Below are 25,972 nucleotides of genomic sequence, written 5' to 3'. Positions count from 1 at the left end.
TGTATTTTTCAAGCTTCTAAGACTTTATTGACTCTTTTTGTATTCTTCTGTCGTTAAGGCTTTTAAATCAGCCTCTCACGGTGTTGGGATATACACCGAAATATATGTTGGTAACAAAGAAATGTCGGGTAACGTTTCAACTAAAATAAAAAAATAGGTGGCGCAACATTTCGTTGAGAACGAGGGCCTAGTGACTCTTAACTATGTGTTCTGTGTGCGAGTAATGTGTTGTCACTAATGGAGAAAACCTACAGTTTTAACCGGAATCCGAACAGCTATTTTGAGAAATCACTTTTTATGACAAGAATTCGTCATGCAGGATTTGTCCATTCCTCGCAAGAGACAGTACCAGTGAAAAAACTTAACATGGCACTTTACATGAACCGGAGACCTCTGACATGACAGTCCAACGCACTACTCATCATGACACGGGTTTCAAGTAACATAAATTACTTGTATTTTTACTTACAACTAGTTTTACTTTCATTGTCATCAATGTTCCCTGATTCGAAGACAGGGAGCTTTTATTCAATTTATAATTGTAGTTTTAGATTTAAGATTAAAACCAATTGCTATTGCGGACAGAAAATAGTTTATTTGGATTAGTTTGTGATGATTTGTACCAATTGTGCTACAATAAATAATTCAAATAACTTTTTTTTATTCAGCGTTTTTTTTTGTATTGTATAGAAAATAAATTTTTTTGACATAGTTTTTAAAGATGACATATGCGGCACCTATTCTTCATTGCGGCCTAATGGATTGAAGATGGGATAGCTTTAATTCATTCAAGTTCTTGGTTCTCGTTTTGTACACCTCCTGCTTGACATAACCCCATAAAAAAATACTGGTGCAGTCAGGTCAGGTGACCTTGGTGGCGATAAATAAATTTGTTTTGGGAATTTCCGTTTGAGCTGCGCCATAACTGGTTTGGGAGCAGTTCCGTCTCATGGAGTATTTCTGGAATTGATTCACTCTAAATACCCAATTTTGCTTGTTTATATAGCCGTTTAGGTCACAATGGGCCTTATAATACATGAACATACAATTAATGAATGTGTTGCCTTCTTCGGCCATTGCAATCATTTTCAGCAAAACTCCTAGCGAACAGGAAAATCCTGAGGGTTCAACCTGCGCGTAATTTGGGCTTTGTAGGAAAACAAGTCTAAGTCATCTAGAAGTATCCGCTGTAATCTTATTTGCCGCGATAAGTTTCGAGTTGAAACGTTTGGATTTCCAATGCTAAGGCGGGGCGTTTGTAACCTTAACATAAACATTGGGATCCCCATGGTACGGTCTTCGTGCGATGCTTCTTGATTTGGCATGCTCAGCAGCCTCATAATTGGCCATATACTAGGCGGTGTACTACCAAAATTCTCTTTGGACGGAAATGAAACACCGCAAAGCATGGTTCCGTTTTACCTTACAAATTCTTTTTTTCAGTACCCAAGCATACATTTTTTTTAAATCTGAAAAACAACCTGCAAAATCAAAAAAAAAATAAGCCGATTACTAACACAAAAAAAAAAATTATTACGTTTTATTTGTGTCGCACGATTAGTGCGCACCCTGTTTTATTTGTTTTTAATAAGATTTGAAGTTAAATGAGGAATATGAAAAGAATTGGCATTTAGATAAGTTAGCTGTTTTGTATAGTAGTATTTATTTCGTTGTTTTAATCAATTGCATTTTTGAGTTTCTTGTTGTTTGCTATTTGTTGCTTTATTGGGTATTGTAGTGATTGTTTATTGATGAGAAAATTCTTTTGGAATATTTGGTTTTTTAATTTGGTAATATGGTTCATAATTGGTTTTTCTAGGTGGTATAGGTGAATTTGTTGACGTAATACGAGTATTTGGTTCTAATTGTTTCAGATTTTGGGTTATGTAGCCCTAGAAGGCAAGAGTAGGACAACCAAGGAAAGATAACGGTTCTTCATAGAACAAATTAAACAAACATTTTGCTATGGCAGGATGGGAAACATTATGAAAAAAGTAATTTAAATGAAAACAATACAAATAAGTATTGTATTTTGTTTTAAAGCCACAAAAATCCAAATTGTTAAAATCTTAACTTTTCAATTACATTTTTCTAAAAACAAGTCGTTGCTCTTAATTTAAGCTTAAAACTTTATAGTTTAACGTCTTTTAGTTTTCGAGAAAATTGAAATTTGTTTAACTTTGGAATGTACGTTGTTTTAATTTGACATATCTCTAAGTCGACTCGCTTTGCAATTCTGATAACAAAACGAAAACAATCTTACAGATTAAAACATGGGCTTCCCAAAAATCTCAAGCTTATCTAAAGTCAATAATATTGACAATAAGGCTATTTTTTGTTGTGTTGGCTTTAGTGTTTTACCTGTGTTGAGTTTACCAATATACAGTTTCCCAAGCTAGTTCGACATTGATCCTTTATCCTCCCCGTTAGCAAAATTAAAAAGATGCCAGTCTTTACCATCCCAATGTTATCGATGCGCGAGATATTTTTCTAATCCCCCCCCTACCTGGTTGTTTTCTCGCCGAATAATCCCTTTAACCAACATTCCTCTTCCTACACCCTTCTACCTAGGTTTCCTCATCTCTTCATCACCCCCTTTTTAAAACAAAATCTAGAGATTCTTTTGTTTGTAATCTATTTGACAAGTTTCATTTAAAATTTAATTAGAATTAGTAATTAGGATCAATTACTAAAATCGATCAATTTTCAAAAATTTGAATAATTAGGTATTATAAACAAAAATATGTGAAATTTAATAACTTAATCAAAAAAAGTCTAAAGGTATAATATTAGTTTTGCTCTATTATATTCTTTTGAAGATTATTAAGCAATATTTATAAATATATTTGTCTCAATAGGACAGGTTAACAACACAAATTCACTCACCCCAAAATACCGATGCAGTGGCCACTCCCTCGAAGAATCTTGGTTCGATGAGGCAATTTTTAGTACGCCTCATATTTTTATTTAATAAAAACAATAAATGTTACCACTTCACAAAAAAATATAATTAGCACTGCTACCTGAAAGTATCATGCTAGCGTCTATGCAACGCAAATCTATGGGATGATCATAAAACCGATCGCAAAACCGAAAAACAACATTCGGCACATTAGGTTCGACCAATCCCAGGAAAGACTAATTATAATCATTATTCAATATTCACTATCTTAAACAAACCAACCCTTAAGAAAAATGAGAACGCACAACAGCGGAGTAGATGAATGAGTTCATAAACCGCAATTTGAACACCAAACTGATCAGAGTGCTCTTGTGAATGTTTGTATTAGTATTTTTAGTTTAAATACAATTATTTTAATTAAATTGTAAAAACTTTGTTAAATTAATTGGGGGCTCAATCGGCATCCCTTAAGCCTAAAATAAAATTTTAAAGTAAAATCAGTGCAAAGTGGTTCCTGCCAAACTTATCCGCCAAACTATTCTACAAGATAGAAGAAGGAGCAACAAAACAATTAGAAGCGGTAAATACCAGGCAGCATTCCGAGGGGTACAAAAAGCTTCGAAAGGAAAATCATCAGTAACTCGTTAGAGAGAATAAGAGATACGGATATAGAGTACTGAGACAGGGTCCGCCACATTTAACGCTTTTAACTGTAAGTTAACCTTGTTGATAAACAAAACTATCATGATGCACGGTTCTAATACACCGGTCTCAAATGAATTAAACGCTATGAAAAGACGCAATGCCCTCAGAGTTCATAACTGGCGTAAATGGTCAGCTGCCTTAAATCCTATTTTATTAAAACCCACCAGATTTGCCCAACGCACTCGCTAAGGCACAGAGCAAATTTTGCATCACACTTTTCACAACATAAAGGAGAAAAAAAAGTCACAATCAAAATGCCTTGAGATTGGCCAGGCAACCGAGCAATGATAGTTTCCCACCTCTCAAACAAAATGATTAAATACAACTACTACCGCGCTTCGAACCAATGGTTCTCGGTAGTTCAGCCAACAGGCTATAAATAGAGAGGACGTAAATCGGTGCTGACAAATAAACCTAAACACTTACACAGAAAATCCACGAGACCTTTATTTAAAAAGGTAAGGGATAGCGTCCAACACTCCAGTAAAAACTGAGAGAGTGAAAAATATTAACGAAGACAAGTCTACGTTTTATTGACCAGGAGTGAGACTCTTGCACTGTAAACGGGGAAACAATAATACAAAATTGCCATCAAGCATTTATTTTAAAAAGAAGGAGTACGAAATTTTAATAGGAGTAAAATTGCTCAGCTCAATAAATGCTGAGATTAATTTAGGAAATAACACTTTTTGTTATGGAAACAAAATAGATAAAATCTATTTTGACGAAGACACTAAAATGATAATAGATTATATTGAGGAACATGGTACACTAGTGGAATCAATGATGAAGATAATAAAGAGTATTCACTCAAACATTGACACTACACTTCCATTCAGAACAGATGTAACGGAAATCAGTACCCTTATCTTTTATCAGATAATGAATTTGAGAACAATGAAGTCACAAAAATGTTAAAGGAAGGAGTGATTAGACCTTCAAAATCAATAGCCCTGGTATGGGTTGTACCAAAAAAAGTACAAACGAAGAAGGTACGCCAAAGAGTCTATTAGTTATCGATTATAAAAAACTGAACGAATGTACCGTTGCGGATAAGTATCCAATAGCCGATACTAATATTATTCTATCGAACTTAGGGAAGGCTAAATACTTCTCTACGCTAGGTTTGGAATCGGGATTTAACCAAATTAAAATTAAACCGGAACATATTGAAAGAATAAGTTTTTCCGTTAAGAGTGGAAAATACGAATATGTACGATTACCCTTTGGTTTAAAAAATGCTCCGTCAATCTTTCCGAGAGCAATGGACAATATTTTACGTCCTTATATAGGAAAAATATGTCATACCTATATAGACAACATTATTGTGTATTCCCACAGTATTCAAGAGCATACAGAACATTTGATAAGACTGCTCCGTACAAATGCATCTCCTTTCAGAGAATGGAACGCGCTTGCTGCAGGATTTGATATAGTACTCTTCTTAAGCGAAAATAATGTATAGGAATGTCAAAATATGTTCGCGGTTTTGATAGCTAAAATTGATGAAAAACTTTATTTAGAACACCTGCAAGTGCATCCTCATCGGCAAGCAGAAAAATATACAATCGCTTAAACCATCATCATCAACTTCAAACTATTTTTGTAAAGAATTGACTCCGGAAGCTATCGGCACCATTTTTAAAGCTAGAGTCGAGATCGTTAATGTCAACTATGTCCCCTATAGATCGGACCTGTCACAAATTTGCACTCTCTGCAATAGAAGAGATGTGGAGGATATAAATCATTTCACACCAGTTTGTCCAATATTACAAGAAGTACGACGGCTATATTTCCAAGGGAGTTTTTTGTCTATGGACCAACTTATTGGGCTGAGTGGTTGGACGAATCTGTTTAAGTTTTGCAAACATGCTTTAGCCTATAGAAGTAGCTTTTGAGCGTTTATATATGCAGTTATGGCGATGTAGAATTTAAAATTTTTTGTGTTTCAAATCACGGCAAAATTGAACTTGTTTTCATCTACTAAAATTGTTTTTAAAAGCGGGAAAGTTTATTTTAAAGGTTTTGCATTCCAAATTACGGCAAAATTGATGTTTTAAGTCTCGAACCACTGAGAATGTAAGAACGAAAAAAAAAATAAAGCTATTTAAACTCATATTTTTGTGTTTCAAATGATGTCAAATTGTATGCATATCTTTAAAGATTATAAAATCATTCAAAATTATTTTATATCTTCTTTTTTATAAATATTAAAGTTAAGAAATTATTCATCTGTTATATTTGAAAATTGTTAAGAAAAATCACTAAAAAATACAGTTTTTATTTTCTTATACTAAAAACAAAACAAAAAAAACATTAACAATGTTAAACTATTTTTAACTGAAATGTCTATAAGGCAGACGGCAACAACCCCATGTTATATTATACCAAGAAAAAGTAGACTTTTTGGGTTATGTCGTTGGACATAACGTTATTAAGACTAACCCAAACAAGGTAGCAACAGTCAAAGAATACCCTGAGCCAACAACTTTAAGTCAACTCAGAAGTTTCCTAGGTATGATTGGTTACTATCGTAAGTTTATAAAGAACAAAGATGAAGAAATGGCAAGCTCTTATAGATGAACATGCACCTAAAATGGTTTACAAACCGGGTCAAACTAATGTAGTCGCCTACACTTTGTCAAGGCAGAATTTAAACCAAATTTCTGATTTTAATATGATACATTCGGCTGAGAGTAGTGAAGAAGGCGACATAGATATAATAAATAGACTAATAAACCAATTTCACGAACAACTAACCCTATTTCCAAATATGAGACGACATTTAATAACATATAAAGATCACCAAGACATAACCCCCATATTTAGAGAATATTTGCAGGAAGGCATAGTAGCCTTGTATGTAACTTTAGAAGTTGTTTATGAAGTAAAAGCTATCTTAAGGAAACACTTTAAGAAAAAATTCATAAGATGCAAATATTTCGCTAACGACATAGCAAATAAGGATGACCAGATAGAAATGATTGAAAAATCTCATAACCGAGCGCATAGAAATGCCCACGAGAATGTGAAACAAATTATAGCACAATATTATTGGCCCAATGTGAAACAAATTACAGCACAATATTATTGGCCCAAAATGCAAGATGAATTCTTGCAGTACACCCAAAGTTGTGAGGTCTGTAACAAAAACAAATACAATAGACCCCCTACCCTACAGCCCAATTTCAAAAAAGAGGGAGAGTCCTTACACATTGATGTAATGTTTGCCGAAAAACAAAAATTCCTTACATGCATTGATGCATATTCTAAGTTCCTAATTATAAAAGCTCTAAACAATCGCCAAGAAATGCAAAACAAAGTTCTTGTGGTACTGCAAGCATTTCTGCGACCAAGATCCTATGTTTACCTCAGCTTCTTTCAAATCAGTAATGCAAAGATTAAATATCTAAATCCTTCAGGAGATAGCCAGATGCATTAGAGAGGAGTATAAATTAATAGATAATGTTGAAACATTGATTAGAGCAGCTAAAGAATATAATAGAACCATTCACTCTTCCACTGAAAAGAAACCTGCAGACATATTGTTTGATAAAATTAATCATTCCGATGTTCCGTTAAAATTAACGATGGCCCAAGATAAAATGCTTGAGGTTCATTATAAAAAACGCTGACGTTAACGATTATACAAGAGAAAACTACCTACTGATAAAGACTATCGAGGCTCTCATTTATGAAAACAGCTTCCACGTGACTATCTTGACTTATTTTCAAGATTTTCTTGACAGAACCAAAGAATCATTGGAACAACATTACGATAGTACAAACTATGATGACTCACCGAAAGATAACACACATAAACAGCAATAAACATTAACCAATTTTTAACTGTTCGAAGCAATACAATCTGTAAAACATACAATTTAAAGTGACCTTATTCCCGAAAAATGTAAATTAATTATCTTTGAGCTTCAAAATTTGATGAACACACTCACTCTAGCACTTGTTGCAAACTTCTTCGGATGCGAATTGAATTCATAAATTTCATGCAACAGAGGTGAGTTTCTCCACCTTCGCAACATAATCTCTGACCATCTCAAATTATGGCAAATCTGCTGACAATCACTCAATTTGTGATTTGGGTGTCAGCCATAATTCCTCCTGACCAAGAGAAGAATTTATCATTAAGCTTACCTATTATCCCTCTAGAAGGGGAGCGAGGTAGCATTGCTATAGCATGTCACAATATAAACAACTGCAGTTGAGTTGAGTCGTTATTTCTAGCGTGCCACAGAAAGAGCCAATACACAATCCAAAATAATTTTTTAGAGTCGAGATGTTGAAAAATGATCTGTAGACCGTCGAAAGCCCTTTTCGTGTAAATACTCCCTAATCAGCATTGAAATGGATTTGGTGAATACAAGTTACACTTGATGCACTTGAGCTTCCCACAACTATCACTACAGCAGCAAATTCCACAAATCTCCGGACGGAGATCCAGCATATAAAAACAAACGACGAATTTGTATAGGAAGGACAACTACAGAAGAATGAAATACATTCTTCTCATCACCATACAGATCAATTAAGTACACAAAAATGATGAAGCAGCATGGAGATAACAAAATCTTCGCTTAGCAATAGAACCGAGCAGTCAGTCATCATCCAGCATTCAACACGATAAGTTGCATTCAATACAATAAATTCTGTTTTTTACAATCAAACAGAGAAAAGCATTTTTTAATTGGTAAACTAAAACGTGGATGTACATACGTTAAAAATAGTCCGGTAAGGAATTATAGTGCAAGAGAAAATTATTTAAAACTACCACAAGAAATAGGATCATTTGTAGAAAGAAATACGAATACATTTTATGAAACATTAAATAATTCACTACAGAAAATGCAAACTAAGGAACAGCTTGAGCCTAATTTTGTATAAACACAAAGTAACAATGAATTGTTAATACAAGAAACTTTCAAAAGTAACTTAACTCCTAGTCAGACAGCTAAATCAGTGCAAGTAAACGTACTACTATGATGCCACCATATGATTTATTTTAATTAATAGTTAAATACTGACTATGCAAAAAAACCCATAGATACGAATACAAATTTCAATAATTACATTCCTAAACAGAATAATTTCGTACCTAGATATAATAACATGAATAAAAATCGCAATAATGTTTAATGTTTTTTGAAATAATAATTTAGAAATGAATTCAGCTCAAAAAAGGACAAATTATAATCAGGTCTAAGTTAAAATCCTTTTAGAGATTATAAATTCGGATTCCAACATAAATATAATTATAATAATTACCAAGCTCAAAATAGAAATTGTCAAGGTCAAAATAATAATTATCAAACTCATAATTGTTATTGGAACCCTAATCTTAGTAGACAGATAAGACAAGATCCAATTGAAGTTAATCATCTTACCGACGAACAAAATAAAATTAGTGAAGAAGTACATTTTATTCAACGGGGTCAACGACACTTCCTGTCGTAGAGCTGAATGTACAACAAGATAATATTAATACAGGATCTACTAAGACCCTTCTTGATAACAGAAAATTAAAAGCCGGTAAAAGAATAATATTAGACAAAGAAATTAAAGTTAACACAGTAAATTCACATGTTTACATAACCGAACAGATAATAACTTACTTATCCGTAGTGTTTAATGAAAGAGCCACCATTGAGTGGAAACTGATAAATTAAAAAAAAAAAAATTTTAAACGCTATAGGTGGAATTGTCAATATTTGAGCGTCTAAGAAAATATAATTTAATACAAATTTTTAAATTTTTAGGGCATTTGATTACTAAAGCTGTGTTGAAACCGAATGAAGAGAAAATAAAAATTTGTATACCTAAAACCACAACAGAAATAAAATCTGTTCTTGGTTTAACCGAGTATTATAGAAAGTTTATATCGGGCTATGCTTGTACGGTATTACCAATGACTAAATATTTGAAAAAGGGAACGAGAATAGATATTATATATTCACAGTATATACAATCATTTGAAACTTTTAAGAAAAATATAATGAGAACCCCGGTATTAGCATACCCGAATTTCAATAATGAATTTGAGCTCACTACCGGTGCATCAAATTATGCGATTGGTGACAACATCCATAGGACAAACATCCCATAACATAATATATTATATTAGTAGAGCCTTAAATGATCATGAAAGACAATATTTAAGCACGGGAAAATAATTATTAGCCATAGTGTGGTCCGTTAAATATTTAAGAATATTTGTGTGGAAGGAAGTTCGAATTAAAATCAGATCATCAGCCTTTGAAATGGCTAAAAACAAAAAGTATATGGAACGATATTTCTGGAAGATTACAGAGATGGCTACTTTCTCTTGGAGAACTTTTTAAGTTACTTAAAAAGCTCACAAAATACAATAGCCGATTATTAAAGCAGAGAAATAAAACGCAATCAAATTAATCATATAGATGAAGATGAAACTCGACATTATAAAGAAGAAGATTAGATCATTTTGTTATTATAGAAAAATGTGTTAATTCTTACAAACAACAGATAATAGTTTATCAAGATTATCAAGGAACAAACATAGGAATGAGACGAATGAATGGAAATAGAAAATTTGTTGAACTTTCTCTAAATTTATTAGAACAACCAAGTTTCGAGAAAAAAATTAAGACAGTGCTAGAACCAAAACAAACAGGTATATATTGTGAAAACGATGCAATATACAATAAACTACAACAAAAACTAATAACACTTTTTTTTCTTAAATAAGCTACCATTCCTTTCTACAATTGATAAATTCACATTTACTTCAATCCTTATTAAAAATATAGAAAGTATACATACAGCATAAGTGGAGTATATTTCACAACATGGAAAACCAATCAAGTTTGTAATGGAAAATGAGTTTGACAACATTTCTATTAATACTTTTTTTAATGATTTAAACATAGAAAGACAGTTTACAACACCTCATTCACACACATGGAATAGCCCTTTTGAAAGAGCACATAGCTCAATATAAGAAAAAATATTTTAGAGCTAGGGACCGAGCTGGATGGAGAAGTTTGTTGGTAAGAAGGTAAAGTTAAAAAAATATCATTATGTTAAAAAATGTCCTGATGAATTTAAACAGGATATTAATGCTAGGATAAGATAAGGGTTGAAATGAAGTTAGAAAAAGCCATAGATACAAAAGTGAGACTAAGAGATATTATTAATGAAGAAATAGTTTTGAATAATAACGAACGCATTCCATTTTTAAGTAAGAAAATTGTCAATGAGGTTAATATTAGAGCAGTCTTTTTTAAAATATTAAATTAGATCATTTAAACGAGGAAGAAAAACAAGGTGTAACTCAGTTAATGTATAAATGTAAAAATTTAAAGATAATGATAATGATAAGTTAACAAATACCACAAGTATAGTCCACGAAATCAAAACAACAACAAACGAACAGATTAATTATAAACTGTATCCACCTCAGTATGAGACAGAAGTAAAAGTAGATATAATTCACCTATTATTGTCATACCTAAAAAGGGAGATAATTCTGAGAAAACAGCTTTTGTCACACCAGATGGTCTTTATGAGTTTTTAAGAATGACATTTGGCTTAGAAAATGCTCCCGCAACATTTCGGCATTAAATTAATGAAATATTAAGGGATTGCATTAATGTAATCTGTGTTAATCTTGATGATATTCTAGTGTATTCAAAAATTCTAAGTGCACACTTTAAATCTTTAGACAAAATTATCAAAATTCTATCTACACATAACTTAAATATACAAGCCGATAAATGCAGCTTTATGCAGAAGGATACTAAATTTGTAGGGCATATTCTGATCAAAGATGGTATTATGCCTTATCCCAGTACTTTGATATTGATTACCTAAAAGGTAAAGAGAATACAAAATAGTCCTAAAATATGTGATGGAAACAGTAGTGAATCTATCATGGACCTAATTAATACCATCCATTTAGTATTGAAACAGATTAGGATCATATTTTTATAAAAGAAGAAATTATTAACAATCACAAACACAATTTATTTTAACACATAGTCCATACAAAGAAAAAAAGAGGTTCTTTATGGTAGAAGAATAATAGAAATTAATCCAAAAAACAAACTTTCGTTACTATTATTGATAAGCTAACTAAATTTGCTGTTGTTTATTTAATAAATGATAAGAATTGGTTTTAAAAGACAGGTATTTTAGAAAGGCCATAATTTAACGAATTTAAATCGGAACAAAGGACAGGAACATTGAAGTACATTGGACTAAACCAAATAGTCACACTGGAAATGCTGATGTGGAAAGGCTACATCGACATTAATAGAAAAAATTCAAGAGCGATTGAAGAAAACAATACAAAAAAATTCAGTCACCGACTAACCTTCCAGCCGATAAGATCGATCTCAATTGACAGTGCGTTGATTTTTTGCCTAGTGCATTCATATATTCATTGTGTTTTTTTTTTATTTTGACTTTGCGGCTTTTGTTTAGCTGGAAATGAGTGCCTCCGGTCCGAAAAGAAATCAATTTTCGCTTCTTGCGGAAAATGATTATCCATACGAACAAAACCCATACAAAAAAAAAACAAAAATCAGCATTATCCATATTTATAGACCAATACCCAGAATTACCTACTACTTCATGTTTTAAAAATTCAAGATTTGTAGTTATTTCTCCTAATGATATCGTCTTTAAACCCATTTTTGCTGGAAAAAGCTATAGAACATATTAGTAAAAAGTTTGAAATCGCAAGGAGTGACGGATGTCTATAAATTTAATAAAACCGAAAATGGCAAACGAAAACCATCAGGCCTTTTATTGTTCCCGTTCTATAAAATCTACCAAAATCCGTAGAGATTGGATTTTACAAGGCTTAGTTAGGGAAATATAATCCAAACCCTATACGTTGCAAAAATTGTCAACTCCTCGGTCACACATCGAAACGTTGCATTAGTGATCCCACATGTGTAAACTGTGCCAACTGTAAAGCCCGACACCCCTCCTCATCCAAAGATTGCGCGGAATACAAAATTGCCAAAGAAATTATTGCAATTAAAACCGTAGAAAATGTTTCATATCTTAGGCTAAACGTCTTTATGGACAACAAAATCCAAAAACACAAACTACAATCTCAACAACTGCCTCATTTGCCACAAGAACCATACACCAAAAAAGCCCTTCTGATATTCTATCAACAAATTCATCACACAAACAATACAAAACAAATAGCTTATCAGCTAATAAAGCCAACTACTCAACACAATCTTTCGATAAAACAAGAACAACAAAACTTTCTTCATTTGTTTTCAGCACTTTATTATAAACAAAATAAACAAGAATCCACTAAAAATATAGTTAAAAAAAATCACTGTCCAAAAAGACCAACTAACAATCTCAACACCCAACAATATTAATACCAATACCCCCTCTCCTGTATCTCACTTGACTTCAAGCCTCATTCACAACCAAAACTACTTTATGGACACATCATCTTTGGATGATGATGATCCTTAAAAAATAAAACTAACAGAAGCCGCATTTCTCGACTTGCGACATGGGTAGAGAGGTCATTTCATTCCCTGCTCACGTCGCACGTCCGGAAGTGCTGCTCCAGAATAGACATCAGCTCCACATAACCCAAATCATTCAACACAAAACTTCTTCCTTTTGCACAATATTTATAAAAAAAGGATATTGTGGAATGGAATTTAAATGGTTTTTTTTTAATAATTTACATGAGCTGCAGTTATTAATTAAAGATCAACACCCATTAATCATTTCACTTCAAAAAACTCTGATACCAAACCACTCAGATCCAACTAAATTAAAAAATTACTCACCTAAGCAATATAAAAAATATTTCCATAATTTACCAACAAACATCGCAGCTAAACAAGGAATTGGCTTTCTTGTACACAAACCAATTTTCCATTAACCCATCCAAACAAATTCAAATATTTTCGCACTTGCAATTGAATTAGAATTTAAAACCAAAGTAACAATTATCAATGTGTATATACCAGACCAAACATTTTCTTCTTCAGATTTAGAAAACATTGTCAATACAATCTAAACCCCTGTTTTGATAACAGGCAACTTTAATTGCTGGAGCCCTCTTTGGAGTTCTTCTTGTAGCAAAACTAGAGGTAAAATATGTGAACATTTTTTAACAAACACCAACTTTATTGAATAACGGAAGTCCGGGTTGAACCCACTAAACTTTTACTCATATTGACTTAACCTTAATTTTACCCATAAACAACCTGGTCAGTTCTCTCCGATTTATATGGTAGTAACCATTTCCCAATCGTGACAAATATAACCCATGATTCAGAGCATACGAATGCTAAACCCGCCTAAAATACCAAGTCGAAAAAGCAAACTGGAACCATTTCAAAACAAACGCTACAAACTTTAAGCCCAACGTGGAGCCCTCTATCTGAATTCTGAAGATAGAGTGGCTAAGGAGTTATTTAGTTTTTCTTATAACTTCAAATAAATTTCAATAACATTCTTTTTCGTTTAAATTTGAATTTGTTTATGTTCATTTTCTGAGTCCCGGTTACTGAATATTAGGTATTTGGTAACGCGTTGCCACAAGTGAGACATAATCAAAATTGTGTTTATCTACAACTGATGTGAAGAGACCCGTTTATCTAAAGGCGTATTCGGAGATCCTTACAACTGGCTCGCAGAACACGAATTCTTCTCCGTTCTTATCATTTCTTTTCCCGTCCATTTCTCTTATCAAATTCTCATCTCTTTATTTTTTTTTATGAATTATATTTTGAAAATAAACACAATTTTTAATCATTGATCATTTTGAAATTTTAATTTTTTTTAAATATAATAACATATAATAAAATTTTTATATCACATACATATATGTATGTATTTTGAAAACATTTTTGAATTATTTTTCTTTAAAATATTATATTTGGTGGTAAGTTCAAACAAGAATTTCATGTTTGGAGCTGGATATTCGTGTTTTGAATTTAGTCACATATCCTAATGAAATTTCCAAAAACTTATATTTTGATTTTTTTGTTGAAATATCAATTTTTAAAATTGCAGTCTTAAAATTAGTTTCATATTTAACATCCTCTTGGAAAAAGGGTTGATACTCGTAATTCAATAATTTTAAATTAATTTACAGATGTGCATATATTTTTTTTTTAACTTCGAAAATAATTTTGAATCCTGAACGTTCTTGGATTTCGAATTATTTTTTTGAGTTTAATACTTCTACTATTAAATTTGTTTATTTACATTTTTGAGCACATAGTAAAGGTGTTCAAAAAAAAAGGTTTTATTTTTTTTTGAATCTTTCTAGTTCAACCTGCATTGAGACCATAATAGAGTTCGAGTGTCCTGTTCTGTTGAGGGTTTTCGTACTCATACATTCTTTGATCTTGATTTCTTTTCTCGGGTTCAAAGAGTTAGTAGCTGAAGTCTTTTACTTTTTTCCATAATGAAGGTATGTACTCGGTAGATTCTGATTGAGTCATGAGCAAGCAGAGAAGAAAGCCTTTCCAAGAGAAACTACAAGAAATCAGTTTGTATACCGAAGCTAAATTTGAGGAGTTCCATCAAAGATTTTGAAATACTATCGATCGTTTTGATCTTAATAATACGTTTAGTTTTTATGAAGATATTAATTCAGATAAATGTAGGCTTGACCGGCGGCATATCAACTATGATGAGTCTGAAAATGTTTCCGAATTTTTGTTTAAAGTTAAACGTATGCAAAAATCCTCTGGGTATGCAGACGAACAGATCATTGCAAATTTTAAAATTTTGCTTTCATCCGGAAGTAGGCCAAACAAATGCTTTTGGGCATATCTTAGAAACCCTAATGCAAAGTTTAGTGACGTCAAAACGGCAATGAACAAGGAGTTTGGCAGACTCGAAAGTGATGTCGAAATATATATGCGTTTGCTTACACGAAGGCAAGGTCCTAAAGAGTCATATTACGAATTTTACTATGCTGTAGCGGGTCTTAACTACCCATTAACGGAATCGTTTGAAAGAAGATGGTCAACGATATTCGAAACAACACTAGAGTTAAACTCGGCAAAATCTTGCTGGATTAAATGTAAAATCTTGAAGAGCTCAGAGGCTGAACGACTGTTAGCTAAAAGATCCTTAGTAGCACATGAAATTGCCATTGCGGAAAACTAAGAAGCTGAACCTTCGGGGGTAAGGAAGTTGCAGCTTTTTCATGTGCTCGAAAAGCAACTTCAACGGCAAATTATATTTGCTGGACTTGCAACCAGTAAGGCCATGCTTATCATTTCTGTCCATCGAGAACCGGAAATTTGTTTTGCTTTCTTTGTGGAGCAAAAGGTGTGAGTACTGTGGCATGCGGTAAGCACTCGGGAAACCACCACTCTCAACAATAAAATCGTTTTCATCCAACAACAATTTAATTAAAACTCTTGATAAAAATGTTCCAATCAAGATCTTGGAACGAGTTAACGCGGAAGAAGTAAGTAAGTAAGTAACAAATTCATTTATTAATTCAATAATTGTTTAAGTTTAAATTTACACATGAATTACACATTGCTTGACAAGAATTATAATTCTTATAAACGTTTTTTATAGATAACAATTATATAGATAAATTAACAAATTAAACATATTCGCTAACTAAAAAGCATTCTATATTTGAAGATAACTCCTAAAAATTTACTTAGTGTTTTCCAGTCGCACTCGTTTAGTATTGTAAGGGTGTCTTGCATTGAAAGGGTATTTTTACCAAAGAAGAAACGTCGGTGTGGCTTAAATATTGGACATATACTTATAAAATGGAAGCAGTCCTCTTTTGACTTAAGGTTGCATATAGAACAGAACTGATCAAAGCTCCCGTTATAAGGGCATTCGTTTAGGCTGAGTAATTCACATCTCGCTTTAAAAATGAAATAAATCTCTCGGTATGTTAAGGTATCGTTAAGGTAGTTTCTCTTCTCAAGATTGTAGTTAAGCTGAGAGTATAACAATCTACTGTCGGATTCACGACCATTTAAAACAAATTTTTCTCGAGTCATGTCCTCATTCTTTCTAATTATACGGTACAGCTGTTTCTTTAAGTTGTTGGAATTATTAAAGCCAATATGAAGTGCTTCACCACAAGCAGTACCTAAGTTTTCCCACTTAGGAGTCAATTAGTCTTTATTCCTCAACTCGTATAAGAACATTTTTTTTGTCATCCTTGAGCCGTCATGGGCTAAAGTCTTAATAATAAAATCAGCCTGCGCTTTAAGGGTACTTGTTCGCAGTTTTGGTAATCCTGTTTCCAAGTATATTGCATAGTTTGGTGTGTTTTGAGGTAAGTTGAAGAGTTTTTTTAAGAAATTTCTCTGGAATTATTTAATTTGTTCATATTCATCTGCACCCCAGACTTGACATGCGTAACAGAGCTTTGACTTTACCACCGCTTCGTATATACTTATACTTGGCGGAAAGAATTAATCTACAATTAGTAAATACTTTTCTCCATGTAGAATTCAACAAGCTTTGTGAAGTGTTAGCCTTTTCTCTTAGATGGTTGTTGAAGTTCAAATTGTGGGTAAGTTTTACGCCTAGATATTTAATTTTATTGGTTACTTCTAGTAGATTTCTATTGTAGTACCACCTTATCACGTTTTGACTTCGGGAGGAGCGCGAAAACACCATGGCCTTAGATTTGTCCGTATTAATTGTTAGTCCCCATCTGTTGCAGTAAGATGCTAATCGGTTCATCATTAATTGTAGGTTTTCTGATGATTCAGACAGAATAACAAGATCGTCGGCGTATAGTAAAACATTTACAACCGAATTCGATATCCTTATGCCTCCAGGTAGATCTTCAACAATGTCATTGATAAAAAGGGAGAACAGTAACGAGCTGAGAAGACATCCTTGCTTTACTCCAGTGGTTATTTCAAACCAATCTGAGAATATTGCACCATCCCATACGGCTGCTTTTGTTCCATTGTACATTTCCTTAATCACAAAATTTTGGCTTGAAGATTTAAAAGAATACTTTTCTTCTCCACCCATTTTTCAAGCCTCTCCACAAGTATACCGCAAAATATTTTCTCTAATGCGTTCATAAATGATATGCCTCGTTAGTTGTCAACAATATCAAAAGCGACTTTTTTATGAATTGGGAAGATAACTGCTTTTGTGAACGCGGATGGAATTTCGGCGTTAGCCAAGATCTTGTTATAAAACTTTAACAAATAGTTAAAGTATGAAGGAGTTGCGTTCTGGTAAAATTCGTAGGGAATCCCATCTTCACCTGGTGCCTTTTCATTTTTCGCTTTCTTCATGGCTTAAATATGAGCCTAGCTTTAGTATTAATACTAAGCTGTAAACATTGTTACTTTTTTATTATTGAAATCAAAAAATAAAACAATGAAAACTGTAAACAATTTGAAGCCGGAGACTTCAGATTTAAAACAGGGAAAAATAACGTATATTGACCCTACCAAAATTGATGAGTCTAATCAAGACAACATTAATAAATTGAAACTACTTTCATGGTAACGTAAATACTCAAACGTCAAATCAATATTTCTCAGCATAAATAAGTTTATAATTCATAATATCAATTGTACAGAGTAAGCATTAATTTTAGATATATAAATAAAATACTTTTCATTAATTTAACTCTAAAACCCTAAACAATACGATTATTTTAATTAAGTAATTCATGGCATAAAAACGGGAGAAGAATTATGGGACTTATCCAGCTACTACATTTTAATAACTACAAAATAAGATTCACACAAAAAGAGGTTAAAAATATAGACAATAAGCAAGATCAAGAAAATTTTATAATTGAAACCCACAAGAGAGCTCGTTGAAATCCAAAGGAAAACCGACTAAAAATTTTAGAAAAATATTTCTTTCCCGGTATGGCAGGTAAAATTAAAAGAATCATAAACATCTGTACAGTTGTAAACAAAATAAATATGAGAGGCATCCAAATGATCCAGAACTAAATAGGCACCAATGCCAGATTTGCTGGACATACAGTCCACATTGATATTTTCGGTACGGAGAAAAAACTAACTTGCGTTAGACAAATTCACAAAATATATACAGACAAAAATAATTAAATTAAGTTGATAGAAGAGGTCAGACAGTATTTTTCTTTGGCGTTCCCAAGTCCATCCTTATTGACAATGAACGATCACTAAACTCTGCATCAATATTAATTATGTTGAAAGACGAACTAGGCACAAGTGTTTATACAACACCTCCATACATGAGTGAAGCTAATGGCTAATGGCAAATCGAAAGGTTCCTTTCAACCCTGTCGAGAAATAATGAGATGCATTAAAGACAATGGAACACATAAAGATTTTGAGGAACTTCTAGAAAAATCTGTGAATGAGTACAATCACAGTATACACTCTACAACAGACAAGAAACATGACGACTTATTCTTTGGCCGTAATGTAAAATTTGGACCTTATTATTATGACAAGACTAGAAAGAAAAACTTACAGAAACTTTTACATAAACAACAAGTTAACCTTAAACAACAGATCAAGACGAGAATTAAACAGTATCTGCCCTAACAAATAGTTTACGTAAGACAAAATAAGCGACTAAGGATAAAACTTTCCAAAAGATTTAAAGAAGAAATTGTGAAAGAAAATAGAAACAGAATATGGGAAAATTGTCTACAAGGGATATATTTGCAACTATTAATCTATCCTTTAATTTCAGATCTTTCCTCACCCTCACCCTGAGCAACGGCGAAATTCAAATACTAGACTATACTAACTCACAAATTATAACACTAGGGACGGGGACGGCAAAACTACAAAATGGGACTTTTAAAATAATCCGAGGACTGATTATTAACCAAAACATTAGCACTAGTAAAACACTCTATCCATACCTTTCCCATGAAATTTTAACCATCCAAAATCACCTAACTTACTAATGAAAACTAAAAGTTCAATTGACTTTATAGAAAGCTGATAATCCAGATCATAACGACTTCCAAATAATTAGTAGCAAAATAAATAATGGTCTACAAAATAATAATAATTGGTGATGTTAAAATTGCATCTAATCTTTCTACAATTATATATATTTTTACTTCACCATCCACAGAACTTGAAACATGTTAAACAATTCTATTAAAAACCTGAAAAAAAAGATAATTTTATGAACAAAATTCCATATGAAAAAATAAGAGAAAATATATTGAAATGTAAACAAAATCTTTTTGGCATAAAAACAAACTGTACAAAATTGTTTAATTTTTCAATTTGTAGTCATAAGAACTTTATGAACATAAGTAATTTAACTTGCATAATGAACTTATTAAGAAGCCAGCCACCTATTTGTACCACAATAAATAACCAGCACGTACCCACACCACAGTTGAAAAAATTTCTAACAGAATATTACTCTTAAATCAATATAACAGCAGTATTTTGATCGACAGTGAAGGAGTAAAGCTTACCGGCACTTTCACCATTTAACACCACAATCAAAGCAGTACAGTAAATAACCAAACCTATGTTTCAAAGGAAGTTTTAACCAATAATGCATCTTTTTTTTAAAAAAATTAAAAACTCTTATCCCTAGAGATTATAAAAGAGCTGCTCATAAATAACATAAAATTAAAAAAATGTGTCAAGCAATGTTGGCCTATCAACATACGTAGTCGTATTTATATTATACATTTTCAATAAATCATGCCCTTGAAAGAAACAACAACACATGAAAATTAATACAATAAGCGTTAAGCGTTTCCCAAATAAGGAAATAATTTGTTTGAACAAATAATTATATAAATTATTTACTTATACACAAAAATACATGAAAATACAAGAAATTAAAATAAAATAGTTAAATAAATACCTGATCTACAATTTTTTAACACTCTGTGAAAAACCAAAGCTTTGGATGTCTAAAATTTGATGTGTTCACTATTAAGCTTTTGAAACAATAACAGGGTTGGCAATCGAAAACAAATAAAATACCATTTTTGCCAAGAATTGAGACAATATACTATTCTGCGGCAGCTGTCGACTTAGACTAAGAGCATGTTGAGCGCTTCGATTTATTATCAATAAAGAATTTATATAGATTGTTAATTTTTGTGTATGCAAGAAGGCAAGCTCTGCGAAGAAATAAATCGCTTTTATAAATTACTTGTTAAACAAAGAAAGATCTCTGAAGTTATGAGCCATTTTTTTCATAAAAAACATATTTTTCTTCATTTATCACTAGTTTTTTTTAGAGGTATAGAACTTTAAGTTAACAGCACTATTTTAACTGGTGGTCATTTTGTCAGCTTTCAAGTGAGTTCGGTTTGGCATTGCAACAGTTGAAGCCAGAGGATCACCTAGCCAGACGTGGATTGGATTTTTGTTAATATGTCAATAAACTATAGTGATGATAATTCTCAAGTGCATGTTGAGACATAATTTTTATTGATCAATACAACAACAATGTTAGCGTGTGCCAAAATTGATTTATGGACTATTTTGACTATTTTATGTAGGGATATGTGAACTTGCTAGGCCACGTCGTAGTTTAAAATATTTCTTAAAATAAGTACCTTTTATAAGAACAACTGTGTGGTTGTATAATAAAAATAATAAGCCTTTGTAAGATTTCCATATTTTATTTTGGGATTCCTTCCTGATTCTTTAGTACAAAATAAGATTGAGGGTAAGAATCGCCTCCTCTTTAGAGCATTTTGCCCTCCTTCAGATAAAAAATTATGAATAAGAATAACATAATTTTGGTATTTAGCACTATTATTATATTTATTAAAGTAGAAGATTGCGACACAAAATTAATTTTATGGTCTATCAGACGTTCTTCTACTATTTCCACATTACGCACAATAGCTTTTTAGTACTTCGACTGGCTGTAGTCACTTAAATATTTAAGTCTTTACAACTCTTAATATTACTTATCAACATTGGTTTTTAAACTGAAGGCATTTCATGTTTTCATAGATAACTTTACCCTGAGAAACTGAGCATTAAATTTAAATAAAGTCACCGATATAGTTAGACTGGACTGGATTGATGTGGAGACGGTTCTAGAGCAAGTTCAATTATAAATGAAGCGTCAAAATAACAAGCCATTTATTGACTTCAACTTAAAATATCTGTAATTGAACATTTAAAAAGCGGCGAGTTATTTTAATATAATTTCTTAATCAAAAATACTTATCAGCTACATTCACTACCGCTCATTTAAATAGGTTCCCTGTTTTTCGTACCTTACTTCAGGAATCTCTGTATATAGGCATAAAATGTCTAAAGGTTTAATAGCAAACAAATCAATTGATGTTCGTGGGTTATATGATTTAAAATATTTTAGATAAATTGAATTGATTGAAAGCGTTTAAAAAAGGTGCGCACACATCCCTTAAACGTCTAAGATAAAGGAAAAATAAAAGCATTTCATAAATAAGGATTAACCTACAAAAAAATCGCAAACAAAATTAAACGAAGCCAAACTTTATTGGGTAATTATTTGTGGAAAATCGATAACTTGATGGTAAAACTTATAGGGCCGCAATAATCAGACCTGATTCAAATTTGCATGATACTGCGTCAAAAACTTTAAAATGGGGTTTGGCGAAATGAGTTATTAAGAGTGGAAACATTTCAAAGAAAAATGCAGAAAAAACTACCTCTGAACAAAAAGCGAAAAGAAAATGGTCTCCATATTAGAAAAACATACCGTGGTATTCGGAGTGGATGCGAGTCAAAGAAAAACATTATTTAAGCAGTTTGCAAAGCTGTGAAGGTAGTGTCATGGTTTGGGACGGAACATTTGAGCTCCAATTTTAAGATAGCGAATGAATGGCAATGTGTACAAAGTAGTGTTGCAAAAGGCCTTCCCACAAACCTTTTACCGTTTAGGACAAGTAAAATGGTCATTCCACCGTGGTAATACTCCTATTCATTCAGCGGGGTCGGTAAAACAATAGTTCTGGATTCAAAATGTAGAAGTGCTAATATGACCTCCATTTTCATCTTTGAAAATGTTTGGGTACTTTTTTTCCCGTAAGGTGGATGAGTTGAAGTAACAATATAAAGACAGGAAATCCTTAATCGCGAGAATGAAGAAAGGTTGGGCAGAGATTTCTGTGTAATATCTGTCAACACTGTCTGATTAATTCCAAATCAAATAGTTGCAGCAATTGCAAAGAAAGGTAGCAATACACATTATAAATATGGATTATTGCATCGCTACCTATTAAATGTGCAAATTAAATTATTTAATTACCGTTATTTTTTTCCTTTTCTTGAATTATTTGCTTTTGAACCTATTGAGATGAGCCAAAAAAAAAATTAGTTTTTTTTGTTAGGAGTTAAGATTACCTGGACAGTGAGACTAACGTTTAGCTTTAAGAGACAATTATTTCTCCAAAAATTAGCGCATATAATGCCTTTTCATTACATAAATAACCTTAATGGGTCGTTGTCTTCTAAATGCAAAGATTCTTACTGTAAGGTACGAAAATCAGTGAATCTATTCAGATGAGTGGCAGTGTAGATTTTATAAGTTGTATATAAAATTTTAAATAATTATTATCGTTAAACGAAAGATATTCGAAAATTTAGAATGAAATTCGATTAAAAATTTTTTAACTGCCATATTTCATATAAAACCAATAGTCGACATGAAACTAAAGTTTACTTATTTAAAAAAAAAATGAGTTTGTAAGACTGAAATATTGTATAATATTTATATATCGACAGTATTGCCAATTGTAAAGTAAAATCCCAAACTGACTCTACTGTTATAGAAAATATTTTTCATTTCTTATAAAGTTAGAACTGATTATTTACAGACAAATTAAGTATTGAAATAATTGTTTAAACAAAAAAACTAAAAGCTGTTTTGTAAATAAAACTTATATGTACTTTGTTGGTTCGATGATCCATTCATAAGATGTGCGTAAACCATATATATATTTTTTGTCAACAATTTAGTGCGGGATTAAGAAGAGTTGATATAAAATCAATCAAACCGGGAAACATTGTTAAATAATAAATTAAGAATTTACTTATTTTTTATTTTTTCGGCTTAAAACTATTTTTGTAGCAATTTTATTTTAACTTGAGATACGTACATAGGTATCTATGCCTTAAAAATTTGAAAAAAATCACAGTTACTTTACACTTTTGTATGTATTTACCCATAAATCTGGTGCATTTGACTCGTTATGAAGTATATCATCAAAAGGTATAATGCAGTTAGCAACAAAATCATCTGGGGGAAGGGCAGCATCATGAAAAACTGTTAAATTAATATTTTTAGCGTCCTTCACATCGTGTGAAAACTGTTCATTCCAAACAGGATCAAACGTTTTTGATCTTGTCGTTGAACGATCTTAAAATAAAAAGAATTGAAAAAACCGTTTAAATAAAATAAAAATATCGTTTAGCTTACCAAAATGACTTTCATCAACATCTATTGAAACGTAAGGATCAATAAGCTGATCATCAGGTTTTCCAAAAGTTATATTATGTCGTTTTTGAAAATCAGTGGGCCGGAGCCCGCAAGCCTCGCAAACCTTTATTTGTAGTTTTCCAGAGAACATTTTTTTTTGCTATTATGATTTCCTTATTCAAGTTATTTTCTTATACAGAAATATTTGTATGGTATGTATATTTGCTCTACCCAGTCAATGTATAATAGTAAAATTTTTGCAACAACTACTCTTTTTAATTTTTAAAAGAATGAATGAAATGCGCCAAATTTTAAAAATAAAAATAATTATTTTGTATGATTCTCAAATACAATATAATATTTCAATATCGTTCAAAAAAATTAACTCCCTCTGGTTGCTTTCACAAATTTCTTCACTTCCGAAAATTTATTTATTAAGTTGCGTTACAGCCTATAAACTATGAACAATCTGAAACTAAATGATTGCACTTAACAAAATACAAAACTTTGTTTGGTATACTTAAGAAAAGCAAGAAGCTATTAATAGATAAAAGAGTTGATTGCACCACAAAATTGTTATATTTTGCTTAATTTATATACTCCCACAAATTAAAACCACCAACTAATTAAAGTTTGGATCTTATACTTTTGTATAGAAACTATAAATACTTCATTTTACAAGATGTGATTCTTTCGTACGTTTCACTCTGCAGACTCCGTTTCATTTCATTAAACGCTTTGAAATACGACATTGAGTCTGAATCCATAAAATGTGAAAATTACCAACAAAACGATAAGGTGGGCTAGTGGCATTTTGCAAAACCAACAACAAAATAGTGAGGTGAATTAGTTTTGTTTTGACAGCGCAATCTTTTTTCCGTTCATGAATTTCGTTTATTTTGCCTTTTTGATAAGAAAGTCAGTTTTAAGCTTTTTTTCAAGTCATTTTGTTCATAAAAAAACAATGTATAGTTTTGTATTACAAAAGCATGTTGAAAATCATTTTATTAAAATTAATTCACTAATTTACAATAATCACCACAAAATGCTTCAAATTTCAAAATCAAAAACTCTTATTATTTTATCAATATATTGCGTTCTAAGAATCATTAAGTTAAGTTTTCGAGGGCAATATATTGAATTCAACTTTATTTTCTAAATAACCAGCCTATGTATACATTTTTGCAAGTGACTAAAATCTGTATCAATTTAATTAAATTATTAATCCAGTTTTTAGTTTTTTTCCATACTTTAGGTTTGCATATTTTTTTTAGTTTTAAACAGATTAATAAATTAAATAAAAAAAGAGTTGTCAGCGAAAAATATCCTCTCCATACAATTCTTGATTGATGAAAACATACATGGATTTTTAATAAATAAAATCAATTTATAACTTAACAAACGAGCAGCAACATTAATTAAAAAAACGATTATAGCAAACACGATGAATCAATACCAATAGTAATTAAAAGCAAATTTTGTGTAGTAATTTTCTTATACAAAAAACTACATTAAGCTCTCTCAAATAGTTTTGAGTCTGATTTTTAGTACCTATTCAAATTGGTTTTAAATATCGTTTGCAATCTTGACAACACAACCAACATCGAAAGTTGTTGTGAGAAACACCTAAGCAGCATTTACATGAGCGTGACCAACGAATGACGAATGACTCACAAAATGTGAGTTTATATACATTTGAAGACATATTATCACGCAAATTCTTAACAAAACGATAGCAATATAGTTTATATTTGATTAATGATGCATACTTTTACTTGTCAATATCATATATTAATACATTTAAGAAAACAAATATATTCATCGCGGAAAAAATTAAAGTTGATACGAACTGTCAAACTTTATTCGCGTTCCACATTATCCACACTGCCAACGAATAAAATAATCGCGCGTACTTAACCTAAAAAAATCATTCTTGTTTTGCTT

The 25,972-nt window shown here is 31.6% G+C and overlaps 1 protein-coding gene across 2 annotated transcripts in view; it reads right to left on the bottom strand.

Moving 5' to 3' along the window:
* The window catches only part of LOC129942955 (protein kinase C), a 123,375-nt gene extending 98,721 nt beyond the window's left edge, over nt 1–24,654 (bottom strand). For both annotated transcript variants that reach the window (XM_056052130.1, XM_056052131.1), the window contains exons 1-2: nt 24,029–24,654; nt 23,775–23,968 (exon numbers count right to left, since the gene is read on the bottom strand). In XM_056052130.1, coding sequence (XP_055908105.1) covers nt 23,775–23,968; nt 24,029–24,179 — 345 coding nt within the window. In that variant the 5' untranslated portion in view covers nt 24,180–24,654. The remainder of the gene's footprint in view (nt 1–23,774; nt 23,969–24,028) is intronic.
* Nucleotides 24,655–25,972: the final 1,318 nt, after the last annotated feature.

The sequence above is a fragment of the Eupeodes corollae genome, chromosome 1, assembly GCF_945859685.1.
Source record: "Eupeodes corollae chromosome 1, idEupCoro1.1, whole genome shotgun sequence".
NCBI lineage: Eukaryota > Metazoa > Arthropoda > Insecta > Diptera > Syrphidae > Eupeodes > Eupeodes corollae.
Note: the sequence above shows the minus strand (reverse complement) of the source record. Positions and strands in the feature narration are given on the sequence as shown.